The sequence below is a fragment of the Perca flavescens genome, chromosome 13, assembly GCF_004354835.1.
Source record: "Perca flavescens isolate YP-PL-M2 chromosome 13, PFLA_1.0, whole genome shotgun sequence".
In the NCBI taxonomy this organism is placed as follows: Eukaryota; Metazoa; Chordata; class Actinopteri; order Perciformes; family Percidae; genus Perca; species Perca flavescens.
In genome coordinates this window covers 9,033,535-9,048,825 of record NC_041343.1, presented here as the reverse complement: position 1 = coordinate 9,048,825, position 15,291 = coordinate 9,033,535, and the positions used below count along the sequence as shown (strand labels likewise).

The following is a 15,291-nucleotide window of genomic DNA, read 5'->3' as shown; positions in this document are numbered from 1 at the left end:
GTGGCTCCCTCTAGTGTACACAATCCTACAGAACCAGCAGACAACTTTAGGACACAACTGCTGTGTCAACAAGAAATAATATAAATTCACATACACAGCAAACCATCAAGCCAAATTATTGGACATATATTCAACTTTAATTATAATACTTTTACACACTTGCAATTAAAAAAACACTTCAGTGACACGTTCAAAAAACCCTGCACCTTTTAAATGATGCAGTGGAAAAATAAAAAGGTGGGGAAATGCAACCACCACTTGGTCACCATCATAAAGCAATCAATATCAACAATCAATAGGATTATATTTTCATACACTTATTCAATATTTTCTCCCCCATTACAGCGGTTTGTTACAACTTGCTATGACAAACACTACCAGTTATGCTATTAAAAACAGACTAAGTCAAGCATGCACATTACATGTGGACAGCCAGAGGTGGCCTTTACTGTAGCAAATCTGTATAAATTATACTTAAAATTACAATTCTTTAAAAACATTACAAGATGGTTACATTTTAGAAAATACTGTGGTAAAAATATAGAGGTAAAACCTTTTTTTTTTTTTTTTTTTTGTTACTCAAATTATTGTATTTTCCAAAGTCACTAACAATAAGGAAAATCATTGCTATTAAAATACACAAATGTACAGCCTATAACTAATTTTGCTACAAGAATGAAATAAAATTTAAAATAGAACGCATCTTTTACACAAAACTCACTAAAATGGAGAATAAAGTCTGATAATAGTGAGAATCTGAGATCAAATCCTGAAGTGAATCAAGACTCCCTGTCACATGCCAATCAAATCAACAAGTTGAGATCTAAAACGAGAAATACAACCAACTGTCAGTAAACTTGTTGCAGTGATGACCTTTAAACATACATTCACATTTTAAATGCCTTTTTCTTCCACTAGTTTTATTCTGACCGTGCTCCCTAGATGTTAAATAATGTCTTACCTAAAGATTTGGTGTACTTCCTGTCCATTTGCTGTTATCGGCCTGACTGGTATCCCTCAGACTGTCACTAACCTCGCCACCTATAACCTCCGTGTCCTTTGCATCATCAACGGTAACCTTGCCAGGGCACAGAGGAAAACCACAGCAAATAATGTACAGGTCTTCTGCTAAGCTGTTACACGTTCTCTAATCATATATGAATAGGTCTGCTGGACAGACCTCACCCAGCCATTCCTGGCAAAGTCTTTTAGAAAAAATAAAGCTAATTGCCTTCAGGGGATCTACAATGTAGAGACTTACCTCGGATATGGCATCTTCAGGCATTTGCTCAGGTACTGAAACCACAGATTCTTCCTGCTGTTCGCATTTGACTTGATCAGCATGGCCTGACACAGCCATTATAATGGATCCATACAAAGGGTTAGCTTTCATGGCGCTGGCAGGTTTGTCATACGTCACAGGGTTACAGGTGAACGGCACTAACACAGGGCCTGGCTTCTCCGGGGTCATGACTCTAACCAAGTTGTTATTGGGTGGAGTTTGCATCACCTCATCGGCAATCTGGAAAATTGTGTCCAAGTTAATGTCAAATTTTTTCACCTCCTGGTGTTCCATGTTCTTGATATCCTGGTTGTTGTCCCCATGGCACAACATATTCACAGGATAGCTCGCCTGTAACAGTGAAATAAAAAAAAGATATGTTTTAGACACAGTAAATGTTCAAAATATTCCCTGCCTGGTACGGAAACAACTCCGAACAGGACCGCAAGGCCCTGCAAAGAGTGGTTTGTTTCGGCTGAACATACAATTAGCGCAGCCCTACCCTGCCTAAAGGATATTTACATCAGGCGCTGCGATAAAAAGGCTAAGACAATCATTAAAGATCCAAAACACCCGGGTTACAGGCTTTTCTGTTGAGGTCGGGAAGAAGGTACTGGATACACCAGGCCAGCACTTTAAGGTCCCATGGCATGAACATTTCCCTTTAACATTAATATGAGTTCCCTCAGCCTGCCTATGGTCCCCCAGTGGCTAGAAATGGTGATAGGTGTAAACTGAGCCCTGGGTATCCTGCTCTGCCTTTGAGAAAATGAAAGCTCAGATGGGCCAATCTGGAATCTTCTTCTTATGAGGTCATAAGGAGCAAGGTTACCTCCCCTTTCTCTGCTTTGCCCACCCAGAGAATTTAGCCCACCAATGAGAAAGAGACAGCATGGCTTTCAAACAAGCAAAGTGGCAGTTGGTGAAGGCCACACCCCCCTCTCTTCCTCAATAGCTACACACAGAAATGACACATACTAAGGAAAGCTCATTGTGGGACTGGCTCTACTGGCTGTAATTCTGCACCAAGGCTGAATTTCGGGAAAGAGACTTCAGATACAGTATTAGGGGACCACTAAGGTCTATATAAAAGCATCCAAAGAGCACCATGTCATGGGACCTTTAAAGTCTCTGAAGAAACTTCTACCCTCAGGCCACTAAGATCCTAAATGAGGACACTGCCTAACCCCTGTGGTCCAACTGCGCCATGGTCTGGCTGCGCTGTGGGTTTATTCTGTCCGCTGCTATGCGTCATAACACACTGGGAGCGTCTCAGAAACGGAGCGTTTTGCCTGCATATTTTGTTGTTTCGGTAATTTTTTCCTGGATATTTGTGCTTCTACCATAAAAGTAAATAGTCTACATAGTTAAATGGTTTCTGACATTACTGTATGTCCAGTCATGAATGACATGGATCAAAAGGTTTGTGGCTGTTGTTAAAATACTATACTGATGTTATATATGATCGGGAGTCTTCACAGTGTGTTTATTTTGAAAATTGACCAGATGCTCTAGCTGTTCCACTTCCTGCCCAGCCTGTTGACCTCCCCACCAAAAATGTATCTGCCACGTATTTTTAGCAGAGCAGAGCAGAGCAGAGAGCCGCTTCTGGGACGCACTGTGTAACGGCTGGTGGAATGCCCCCCCCTCACCCCTCATCACACAGATTTGTTGTGAGACATTAATCACATGACTATGGATAGAAAAGTGACCACACTTCAGTTCACCTACCTGGTAATAACTGTGGGGAGCAAACGAGCCTGTCTGAATCCCACTACCTGCCATATGTGATGTCACAAGGTTGTGATGGTAGCACTGGCAAACTTCAACAAGACAAAAGATTATATTTTAGATTATAAAATGCAGGATTTGGGTTGGAGTTGAAACCTACAATTTTGCATTCCCAATTAATAAGTACTACTGATTTTACACACAGATTAGTACATTTTAGTACATTACAAGTACATTGTAGCTAAAAAAAGTTCTCCTCATGTACAACATAAGTAAAGTGATGTAAATAGTGTGGTTTACTCTCCCTCCCATACTATCCGAACAAAGAAAACTGATGTCATGCTCACCTGGGGAATAGTAGCCAGGCGGATATTGTGCATTTGGAGAAGTAAAAGGGAAATTTGGGTTTCCATGGTTTGCACGGGACAGTAAACTCTGCTGAATGTGCATTGCATTGGCGTTTGCATAGTGGTGGCTTAAAGACACTTGTAACCCTTTGTCTGCAGCAAAGACAGTCGGCGAAAGAGCTGCACCATGGCCTCTTATCAGGAATCGTGGTGGGACTGGGGTTCCATTGTGTGCTGTCATGGGCTGAGCTTTATTGGGATAGTAAGGATGAGTTGACTCCTGATGTGTGGGGCTAAGCATTGAAGTACTGACTGCAGAAACAGGAAAAAGCAAAGCATGACGACAACCTGTTAGACAGCCATTATTGAAATGTAAAGCACTGGATTGTGGAATTAAAACTGCAATAAGACGTTTGGTTCAGATGAAAAGTGAAGAAGCATTTAGATTTATAGTGATTTCCCAAGTGGGGTTGGTGGACCCTTTTCAGTCCATGAAATGTTTAGGAAATGGTTTAATTTTACAGTAGTATTAACTATGTGACTACAGGGGAACTTGTGTGACCATTACAATATATTTCTGCTATCTACAGCTACTCCCTCACTGAAATACAGCCATGAGAAGTCCTGCAGTGACACTTGCCTCTTTTCACATTTTTATCTGTGCCATCATCACCCCCACTGTATCGCAGGTACCGACTCGGGGGCCGACTTGTCACGTTCACACCAGCTTGTATCTTTGCCTTGTTGTCGACAGTGAGTCTCCTCAGACTCGCAACAAGTTCAGGTTGGTCTCGCTGGAAGTTTGGGTTGTAAAAATGATGATATGCTGCATTGTCCCAGGTGTCTTTAACAGCCGGATCGGCTTTCCTGAAGCCATACAGATTCAGCTGACGGACAAAGCTTGAGAAGTTGGTTGTTTTGAAGGCGTCAGCGTTGTCCGGGGTGGTGATGTTGCTAGGAGACAAGATTTGTCTCTCGAAGAGATGCTGATCAATGACGACCACCCTGCCGAGTTTGTCCCAGTAGATGGCGTGATTTAGCGGGTTGTTCACTAAACGCCATAGTTTGGCAGGAAAGTTATTAGGGTTGATGCTGTCAGGGAGGGGATTTTCACCGACATGCATGCTTAGCTCAGTCTGTAAAATAGGAAAAAGAGGTCAAGTTGACTCAGCTTCAACTTATCTGAATAGCAGGCCAACCGTTAATGTTATCAGTTAAGTAACGTTAGAGTAACGTATGGATTTGATTTCTTTGGCTATGGTTAACGTTAGTAAAAGTGGTTAATAATGGCTAAATTACTTCATCTAATGTTACCAACGTTAACATGTGTAAAGGTGGAGTATTGGCTACCTACGGTTAGCATTAACGTACTTTTTCGTTAATGCTAACGTGCATTTACTACCAGTTAGCTAAGTTAGCCATAGCATTATGAAGTAACTTAGCTACCTAGCTAATTAACTTTAGCTAGCTATCGCTAGATTGTAACATTGGGCTAATGTTACACATAATTAGCTAGTAGTGGATAATATAAAAAAAAATGGAGGAGTTAGCTAACTAGGTAAAAAAATAAAATCCTGTAACATTAAATTGTTAACTTTAGCTGTAACATTAGTGTGGGGTTAGGGTTAGTGACAAGACCTGAAAATGCTTACTTTTAGCTAGCATTTAACGTTAGCTATCTAACTGCTCTGTATTTTAAGTTATTTTTTAGCACAGTAACGTTAATTAAGGTTGCATACAATTCTTTCGATATATCCTTGTATTGTTTGGGTCATGCTACACCAAGAAGAAACATCATGACAGGTGAACTGTACCTGGAGCTCCAAAGATGACTCTCTTCTGTTCTCCGGGCCGTTGGAAGTGTTCCCGAACCGTTGGAACTGTTGGGAGTTTAGACGTTTCATCTGACACTGACTGATTCTGGGGCCAACTGTCAGGATTCTATAATATTCTACAGCTAGACAGGACAGCTTAGAACTGGCTCCTTCTAACGCAGGTTTGTGTGTCTAAACTGTCTATTAGGACAAATATGTGGTGGGAAAAGTATATTAAGTCCTGCATTCAAATGTTGTTAAAGAGTATGGAACAACAAAATAAACTCATCAACAGTAAACGTGCTCCATTGTCCCATTCAGAGGTTTATATTATTATATACATGAAATCTTGGGCTAAACTACTACCAGTAACATGGAAGTGGTTGCAGCTAGCCAAGCTGGAGCTGAGTTTTTGGGCTTTTAACCTTTCACATTTTCTAAGATATAACATGTGAAAGAACATTTTTTATTTGTAAAGTAGTAATAACTATAGCTGTGATTGTGAACCAAATGCAGTCGAGTAAAAAGTATAATGTTTCACTCTGAAATGGAATGTAGTGGAGTAGCAAGTAAAATGATAAAGTATAGCACAAGTACAAATGTACTATGAATTTAGCTACTGTACATCACTTACAGAAATTAGCTACAATCCTCTTATTTGAAATAACTATAATAAGGCAGCAAAACCTTATGAGTATGTTGATATTTAATGTAGATAGATAGATAGATAGATAGAAAGCAAGGTTCAACTTTTTTTTTACCCTCATTAGTTATACACAATGTCAGCAAAATGCACAGTTGTGCAAAGGGAATGCAGGAAGCCAGAATGTGTCAACTGTACCTGTGCCAAAATGTGCATGCAAATGTACATGATTGAATTTATGTTTAGATAAAATTGCTTAATTGTATAAAAACAAAGTATTTCCAACATTATTCTTAAAACAAATAGGTAAATAAATAAAACAATGACACCGATAAGTGATATAATACAGTGATATATTTATATTATGATAATATATAAAAAACAGACAATGTAATAACAGTTTATTTAAAATGCATATAGTCTAAAACCAGAGAGGGAGAAAAACTAGCTGAAATTTGAAATTTTGTAAATGTATTCTTCATTTAATGGTCATGGAGTACCATTTAACTTAACAGATTTTAGTTAAAAGTAAGAAATAGTAAGGTATATGTACAGAAATTAGTGTGGATCAAAAAGGGGAGCCACCAAGGCAGCATTACACAGTAAAATTAACGAGAAGGCCATGAATATACATGTGAGTCGAAATGCTTAAATCTATTTGGATTAAAGTTATAGGTACAGTATATGTTAAAAAGCATCCAGATGGTCTTCATTCTGATACACAAATAGAAACCCACCCATTATCCATCCACTTCTCTGTCCATCCATCTTCTACACTATAACACGTCTTTATTTTTGAACACCAATTATTTTAGTATAATCCATAGACTGTAAAAATAAGGTTTACATTTTCAAAGTCTTCACTGGTCCTAATCCTTTAGGGGTGGTTGAAATGCACGCATGCATGACCAAATAAATAACAATCAGTGTTTAGTATACTCATAATAAGTTTAAGGACATAGTAGAACAAATATACAATGTGTGACTTTACAAAACATTTCAAGTATAATCCCTGTAACAAATGATTGCTTTATATGATGGAGATAGAAAGAGTTTTATACAGGCGCACAATAGGGACCCCTCTGTGCTGGTCTTTTACTAGGTCCTCACAGTCAGTGACGTAAATCTCCAGCGACTGAGACATATTCAAAACATTAATCCGTTTGATATTTGGGTATTACGATCGCTTTTTCTCCAGGAGCATAAACATAATGGCATTGGAAACGGTCCCCAAAGACCTTCGCCATCTGCGTGCCTGCCTTCTTTGTTCTTTAGTGAAGGTAAACTCACAATTACGAGAATGAAACACTCAAGCTAGCTTCTCTGCTAACGTGTAGCCGCTTTCTGCGCTGCATTTTGTTGTGTTGTGTCTCACACAGGAACTAACACTTTTAAAGTAATGCTTTCATGATTACTTTTATTTACTCAATGGCGCAAAAAAGTCGGATTGAATTTGTTCCATAACTTGTTTTCATCAAGCCACTTGGTCATAGTCTGTTCGTCTTCTAACAAGCCATGTTTGTTTGGCTAAACTCAAACCTATCACGTTAACGTTACACGAACTGGAGTACGTTTTTACACAGCCGCCAATAAAAAGAAGTCTTGGTAAGGCTGTTGGTTTTAGAAGTAGTTCGTATCTTACTTTACATGCGTGTCCTTTTGATTTATTGTCCTGGATTCATGTAGTCTAACATGAACTCTCTCTTTTCTGCGTCCTGTCTTCTTCAGACCATTGACCAGTTTGAATACGACGGCTGTGACAACTGTGAGTCGTACCTTCAGATGAAGGGGAACAGAGAGATGGTTTATGAATGCACAAGTTCCTCGTTTGATGGGTAAATATTTTGTATTTTTTTTTTAGCGTTGACGATTCAAAAACCTTCCACGTGGATTGAACAGTTTTCTTAATGTTTAGCCTACAAAATCCTGTCTTGTTTGTCCACAGCGTAATATCCATGATGAGTCCTGAGGACAGCTGGGTAGCTAAATGGCAGAGGATAGGTAAGGAGGATTTTGTCAGGTTTGACCATGACAAAAAGTCGATGAATAATACTGTGTGGGTTTATCACTCAATACGATGTCAATAAGGGACTTATTTACTTTACAAAAAAAAGTGTGTATATATATATAATTTTCGGTTTGAGTTATTGAGTAGGGCTGCACAATATGAGGAATATGTGATAATGTTGAATATTGCGATAACATTTGCTATAAATAAACAGATATGTAAATGTATTCAGTTCTGTACTAAACAAAAGGCTTGTTGAATTTAAAACAAATAAAATCAAATCATTGCTTACATCTTTATTGAACCAATTGTACATTTAATTAAATGTCAAAGGAACCACTAAAAAAAGTGACCAAATCTCTTGAGTGTCTTTCGCAATATGTCGCAGCCTTTCGCGGTATGTATATTGCGCCAGTTGATATTGCAATGACGATTTAAAAAAAAAAAAAAAAAACTGATGTTTTGTGCAACCCTATTATTAAGTCATATATTTTTTGCTTCATCCTACAAGGCAACTTCAAGCCCGGTGTATATGCAGTGTCAGTGACAGGAAGACTACCTCCAGGTACACTTTAATCTAACCGCACTGTGTATAATATGTAGCAAGTTTAATGTTTGGCTTTTTCTTGTACGAATTCCTTCCTTATTGAGTATTACGTTTACGTAACTTTTCAACATTCTCCTTTTCTGAAGGCGTGGTGAGAGAGTTGAAAAGCAGAGGAGTGATCTACAAATCCAGAGATACAGCAGTGAAGACATAAACCTGGCTGCTTCCAATTGTCTGACTAGCCACACCAGAGTGGTATCCTACTGCAGCACCAACTCCTGGAAGACATAACAACAGCGGGACTCAATTTGATCATGTCTGTGATGTCTTATAGGACTGCCCTCCAACTGTTCAATTTTTGTTTGTTGTGATTAGAAATATTAGCATGCATGCTTACACGGGGAGAAGTGTTTTTTATTTCTTTGATTTATTAAGAAAAAAAATAAAGGTCTGTTTTTATTAGAAATGTGAGTATTTGTTTTAAGCACAGTAACACGTGAACACAGTGAGATTTGCTGATTCAGGTACAAGCAGTGTGTTATTCAGTAGACCGTGAATTGCTGTGGGTTTCAGATCGTTCCCAAAGATGATACAGCACAATTCCAGTTCCCCTAGAAAATGCCCCTAAAAACAGCTTCCCAAAAGTCCACGAAAGAAAACTGCAAAAAACAAAGCTCATCAAGGTCCACTGTGTACATTATTCAATAACTAGTTTGCTCAATACAACAAATTGGTGTATAGAGAGTGTATATGACATGAAGACACTGAACATTGTTCAGAGAGTTCTTTGTATTCACAGAGAAATCCCCTTAGTGTTGCTACTGAACCAGCAACTGATTGGAAACCCTGCAGAGGAGGAACTAAACAGTCTAGCATTTCTGTTTTGAACAAATACTAATAAAACATCCTTGTATTATTTATTTGCAGTGGTGGACGAAGTATTCAGATCCTTAAGTAAAAGTACTAAAGCCACACTGTAAAAATACTCTTACAAGTTAAAGTCCTGCATTAAAAATGTTACTTAAGTAAACATATGTAAGTATCATCAGGAAGATGTAGGCCTACTTAAAGTATTAAAAGTGAAAGTACTCAATGTAGTAAAATTCTCACATATTAGAAACTGGAAATGATCCAAACTTTTAACTGTCAATCAACTAAGTGTTTAACCATCTTATGATTTCAGATATGTAGGTCTGTGTATTGTTGGGTAGTTCAATTCATAAAACATTGTACAGTAGGCTACTTGAATACATCTACTTTGTGTTATTTGGGTCACATGGTGGTCCTTTCCCCTGAATTCTGGAATTAAATGCAGTGAGAGACATTACCAATAGGGGGAACCGTCAACCAAACTATTAGTGGTGTTAATCTAGCCGTGTGATTCTCACCTACAGAACAGTATTTTCTCCTGTTAAATGTTAACCTTTCCAGTGTCCATCCCTGCTCTAGCTACTGTTTCATTGTACAATAGTCTGTAATAACATCTGAGGCTTGTAGGTTGTCGTCCCTGTGCTGCTGTGTGTATCATTGTTCAGTTGTACAGTAGCACTCTATTGTTGGCTTATAATACTGTTGAAGATTTGTTCATTGCTAGAGGGTCTGAGCATTGTCCCATTTTACTGTAACCCGATGGATCGGGGTCATGCACACGCAGGACTATTCTAAATCTCTGGAAGTAAGCACAGTGAGCTCTTGCTCTCGGCGCTGATATTCAGTTACTTAGGCATGGTTAGTGAGACTGCTCTTTGGAATAAACAACTGAGACTGCCATGGTTTAGTAAAGGGAAGGAGATAGGTTTTTATCTCATTGTCCTCGATCATAATGCCCATTATAAAAACACACGCTCCTTAAATAGTGTCAGAAAATTAAATTCATAACATTCAGTCCAAGATATGGAGCACAGAAAGAGGTTTATGAAAGGAATTCAAAGGGCTGCCCTATGAGTTAAAGATGATAGTTTTGCCACCACAAAAATGAATTCATGTTTATTCCCAGCCGGGACTTTACATTCAGTAAAATAATATAAGGTGTAAACAGCATTAAACACATTGTTGTTGTAATTTGATATACAGGAAAGCTGTCCCAGTTTCATGTATGCAGGATCATTTCTAACTTTACGGGTCATGGAGGGAGAGATAAGATAAAGCCTTAGAATGGCGTGCAACATATGCCATAACCTACATTTCCTTTTTTTTTTCTACTGTAATGAACAAGGACGTAACATCTACGTTAAATAATGTTAAAATATCAGCAGAGGGGGTTTAATGCATCTGTTTTTAATGATGACACATTACTTCTTATGTAAAGTATCTCTGCAATGAAAGATACTAATCTACTGTGGCCAGGTCATATCCTGAAGAAATAGTGTTTCGCCTCTTCTCAAAACTGATTTCATAAGGTGTGTTGTACTGCAGGATGTGTAGGAGTGGAATGTGTCGGATTTGTCATATAATGGGCTTTCGCAGGCCTTGACACTGTAACCACGTTGGCAGTAGAAGTGTACTCTAACAGCGTGCAAGGACTCAGTTTGTTTGAGTTATTCTGTTCAGTGGAAACACTCACAAAGCCCTCTTCACCCTTTTTTAGTTTGCACTTGCATGAGGCTCAGTTACTGTAAGCAACGATGCTACAGTGCAGATAACCGACACACATGGTTGATGGCTGAGTTTTAGGAAACTAGCTTTGATAAAGAGGCAAAGTTGTTTTATACGATTCTAAAATACATCACAATTATTTTTCCTTAATGGTGGTGGCCCTGAGAAACCATTTTAATAAAAAAATGGATCGTTCATCAATTCACCATAACTTGCTGTGTTAATGTTCTCATCAAGCTAAATAGGAAGATCAGCATGCAGAGACATTATTATCTCATGTCGTAAACTTTAAAATGTCGTAATCTTTAAAATGTCTCAATAATGTTAAGTTTTCCTCATTGCTGCCACATAAAGGACAAGAGGACCACAATGGACAAAGATGACTTTTAGTTAGACATTAATGTGTGATGTATCCATTGAGCATTACCATGGTAATAATATTTTAGCATTAATACCATGCTTCCATAGTAAAGAAATACCCAACCTCATGGGTATTGATAACAAATGAAAACTAACTCATCTCCGTTTTATCCATGTAGAGGATTTCATAAGTGCTGTATAAATAAAGTGTATTTTTATGGATGTTGTCCTAAATGAAGGACCGATGTGAAAGTGGGGAGAGGACACATGGTTCTGTTCTGCTTTGTGGACAGTTAGCAGACAGCCTGGCTCTCTTTGTGTTTGTTTGATACAGACGACATGCGGCAAAGGTAGACAAATACACTGAATGTGTAAATGTGTGAGTGGCTGTTTGATACTCTATTCAGGATTATTTCTCCATCTTTGGCCCAATGCATGCAGGAATACCCTTACCCCTGTGAGTCACAGCAGGAAAACGTGGGTATAAAAATATTCTTGCATGGGTGCAGCCATATAGATTTCATCCTACTTTTTTATAACCTATAAAATGATTCTCGGCTCTGATACACATCATGTTGTCTGCCTGGGAGTCAGCCATTTTACAAGTAAAAAAAAGAAGAAGCCATATGTCTTAAATACAGGGCCCCAGTAACACTCATCCATTTGAAAAGCAAAGGCCTACATCTCCTATTTTATGTTAAAATATGAAATACACTTTGGTGCAGTCGGCCACTTTGCTGAATAAATGTAAAACTCATATTTTCTGAAATAAATTACAAACCATATATCACTGTGATTATTCAAATGTACAAAAATATTTGTCATTCTTTCCAATCCAAGCGGAACAAAGACTTTTTTTGTCGCACTGAGAATCTACCGCCAGTGGTTAGAGACAGTTTATAATCAAATGAGAAATAAACCACAAGTCCGTCTGTACGCCTCCATGTGGGCTTCTTAACTCAACGCAGAGCTGAGTGCATGTGAAGATGAGTGCAGCAGCATCAGTTCACTGCTCAGCTTGACCTTAAAACAAAACAACTCCATACTGAAGTTGTTTTCCCCTGTGAGACTTGAACCTCTTTTCTCTTCAAACACACATGTGGGTAAAGTCATTTCACGAGAGCTGCGAAGTAAAAACAAAACCGAGAACTGGGGCTCAGCGCTGCAAGACTTCCACAACCACACAGGAAGGCGTTGTCAGGAAAGCTGTCAGCTCCGCCCATGCACTGTCCTCTACATGTCGAGCGTTGTACCAGCAGCATCTGAGCGAGGCGAGAAGAAGCACGCCCTTCGTGTTCACAGGGGACACACGGGCCCGTCTGCCACGGCCTCATTGGTGCTCAAAACTACGGCTTTTGCCCTTATTTGGATATGTCAAGGCTTTAAGCCAAAGGGAAAGTATTAGATCAAATAACGAGGTGTTGACTCAAGGTTTTTAGTGCCTTGGCTGCTCGGTCATCTCGGTTTAAAAAAAAAAAAAAAAATAGGGACAAAGCAAGAGCAAGCGGAGGTTTCTTCAACTCAGTGTTGGATTGTGCTCTGTCTGACAGGGATAATGTGGAGATAGGGAAGTATTTAACATGGGGGATGGACATTATCAACAGAAGGCCACATACACACACACAAACTGGTGCGTGTGAGCGTTTCATCAGGCTGACAAAACTTCCTGTCTCTTGCAGACTAGAAAGCAGCTAAAGGACAGAGAGCAGCGTGTCCTATTTAAAGATTCCAACTTCTTTTTTAACAAATGATGACATCTGCTTCACAGTGTTGGCATGAGGGAAACAGGGAACACAACGAGTGGGGATAAGGACAGTTTAAAAGGTGCTAAACAAAGACCAAATTAATATGAACGCATATCAAGTTAATCAAAATGAGCCTGGGCTCCAGAGGGTTAAATGACACCACGTCACGAAATATCTCTTTGGTTAGGTTTAGACATCTGAAAAGTGCAAGGAGCCCCAATTAGACACTATTTTATAAACTTAACCTTTTTTATGTTAAATCCAACTCTAAATCTGAAAAGTACCTATGGCTGTCAAATAAATGTATAAATGCTATACACTCAAGTTAAGTACAAGTACCTTAAAATTTGACCTACAAGTACAGATCGTGAGTAAATCTACTTTCCACTGGTGCTCTGCAGAAGCCGGTTTAGAGCAGCTCAGGCCTCTGTGGAAAGCTTGCAGGTCTGGGAGGGAAATAAGCTTCTGGGTGGCTCGGTCGGTGGTGTCGACACCGGCCACGGCCCAGGAGGGCGGGGAGGGGAAATGGCTGCCGGCCCAGATAAGGTCTATCAGGGCCCAGCTTTAGTGTACTCTTCACACGGGGAGTTGGGATCACTTCCCTACTGGCACATGCACAGACGCTAGTGGTCGTCTGCCAGATGAAGCAGCAGCAGCACTTCAGCGGAGGCCTATGACTCAATAAGTTGAAGAGGGCAGGGATTAGTAAAATGCAGGGCAGGGGTCAGGAGATTTGGAGGGTTGAAGGCTAAAAAAAAATGTGTGGCTTTTAAAGGACACCATATGCTGGATATTCTCAACAAGTCTCCATTGTGAGTGATGGGTCTTATTTGTAATCAGAGCATCAAGAGTGATTGAATATGAATGAATAGATGAATACCGAGAACCCTCATACAGTAGGCTTCTGTTTCGGGGCTTATTGAGAACAGTTTACCCATTGCCAGATGACGTCACCTTCCCTGTCTTTTATTCTAAGTTTTCTATCACAACCGTGTCATCTTTTCTTTAATGCCTTCGGTTGTGTAGTGGACACAAACACATTCACATCCACTGCCCTCAAAAGTATAGAGGTCACAATGACATCCGCTCGTTTTCTCTCCGCCATTAACCTACATGAGCTCCCAGACAGGAACAGACGTCATGGCAATAAAGTTAGAGAAGAACCTAACCATGTCACAGTTTTCTAAACACACCCATGTTGTTTCAAATCCTCAGTGGGGGGAACGCTGCAAGAACGCATCTCAACCCTGCACACCCGGAGCTTGAATCCAGTGGTGGAAAGTAAACTAAGTACTTTTACTCAAGTATTGTGCTCAAGTTTAATTTTGAGATGCTTGCATTTCCATTTTATGCTACGCTATAGTTCTATTCCAAAACAATTCAGAGGAAAAATATTGCTTGTTTTTACTCTACTACATTTACTTGACAGCTAAAGTTACAAGTTACTTCTTTAAGATTTTACACAAACTAAAACATATAAGCTTATGAAATATAACACATTGCCTTTTAAGCTTGCGACCTCTTACAAAAGCATCAGATCTTCTACCAAATAGTGATTTCCCCTCTAAACTTCTTACAAATACCACCCAAAGCAGAACTTTGTTTCTTATGCTATGACCCTTTGGACCGAGCTTTAGGTTGGGATCCACTGGACTAAACTACCTAATTCTATATTAAAGGATTAAAAAATAGCTCCCCTCCCCTCAACCAGCTACAACAGTAAAATGCTACTTACACATTTATGCAACAGTATTAACAAGATAATAATGCCATATGTAACAATATATCAATTACAGTGATAAAACAATACTTTTACTTTGACACTTCAGTAGGATTTTGAATGCAGGACTTTTGATTGGGATGAGAGTATTATTACAAACAGTAGTTGTAGTGGTACTTTTACTAAAGTAAATGATCAGAGTACTTCTGCCACCACTGCTTAAATCCACATTAAAACTATACATAATGGATCCCAAAAATGGTTCTCTTAAAGGTTACATTATTACGCTGAAACAGGGCTTATTATACCTGATTTCAAAAGCCTAAGAAGGGAAGAATAACAAAGATAAAGAGCTGCTGTGCCAACAAAGAATTAGTTGGAGCTTATAGAATAAACCAAAGTGTTGTGTGATACGGTTTTTAACCAGCCAGTCTGTCACAGTCTCAGAAGTGCACACTACTGGTGCTACTTCAGAGAGGTTTTTTTTTATGGTGACCTA

At 39.1% G+C, this 15,291-nt stretch overlaps 2 protein-coding genes across 3 annotated transcripts; one reads left to right on the top strand and one right to left on the bottom strand.

Moving 5' to 3' along the window:
• Positions 1-115: 115 nt before the first annotated feature.
• hsf5 (heat shock transcription factor family member 5) lies at positions 116-5,399 on the bottom strand. 2 transcript variants are annotated; one of them, XM_028596477.1, is made up of 7 exons: positions 5,100-5,399; positions 4,001-4,496; positions 3,361-3,672; positions 3,014-3,105; positions 1,262-1,633; positions 962-1,078; positions 116-823 (listed from the first exon to the last, which is right to left on the bottom strand). In XM_028596477.1, exons 1-6 carry the CDS (start codon positions 5,262-5,264, stop codon positions 962-964), a joined length of 1,554 nt encoding a protein of 517 aa, XP_028452278.1. In that variant the 5' UTR covers positions 5,265-5,399; the 3' UTR covers positions 116-823. The 2 variants fall into 2 exon arrangements, with proteins under 2 accessions (XP_028452278.1, XP_028452279.1); XM_028596478.1 differs by having other exon boundaries at positions 5,175-5,397.
• A 1,504-nt stretch (positions 5,400-6,903) lies between these two features.
• supt4h1 (SPT4 homolog, DSIF elongation factor subunit) lies at positions 6,904-8,838 on the top strand. The gene is made up of 5 exons (XM_028596479.1): positions 6,904-7,097; positions 7,546-7,652; positions 7,763-7,818; positions 8,337-8,390; positions 8,519-8,838. Exons 1-5 carry the CDS (start codon positions 7,029-7,031, stop codon positions 8,584-8,586), a joined length of 354 nt encoding a protein of 117 aa, XP_028452280.1. The 5' UTR covers positions 6,904-7,028; the 3' UTR covers positions 8,587-8,838.
• Positions 8,839-15,291: the final 6,453 nt, after the last annotated feature.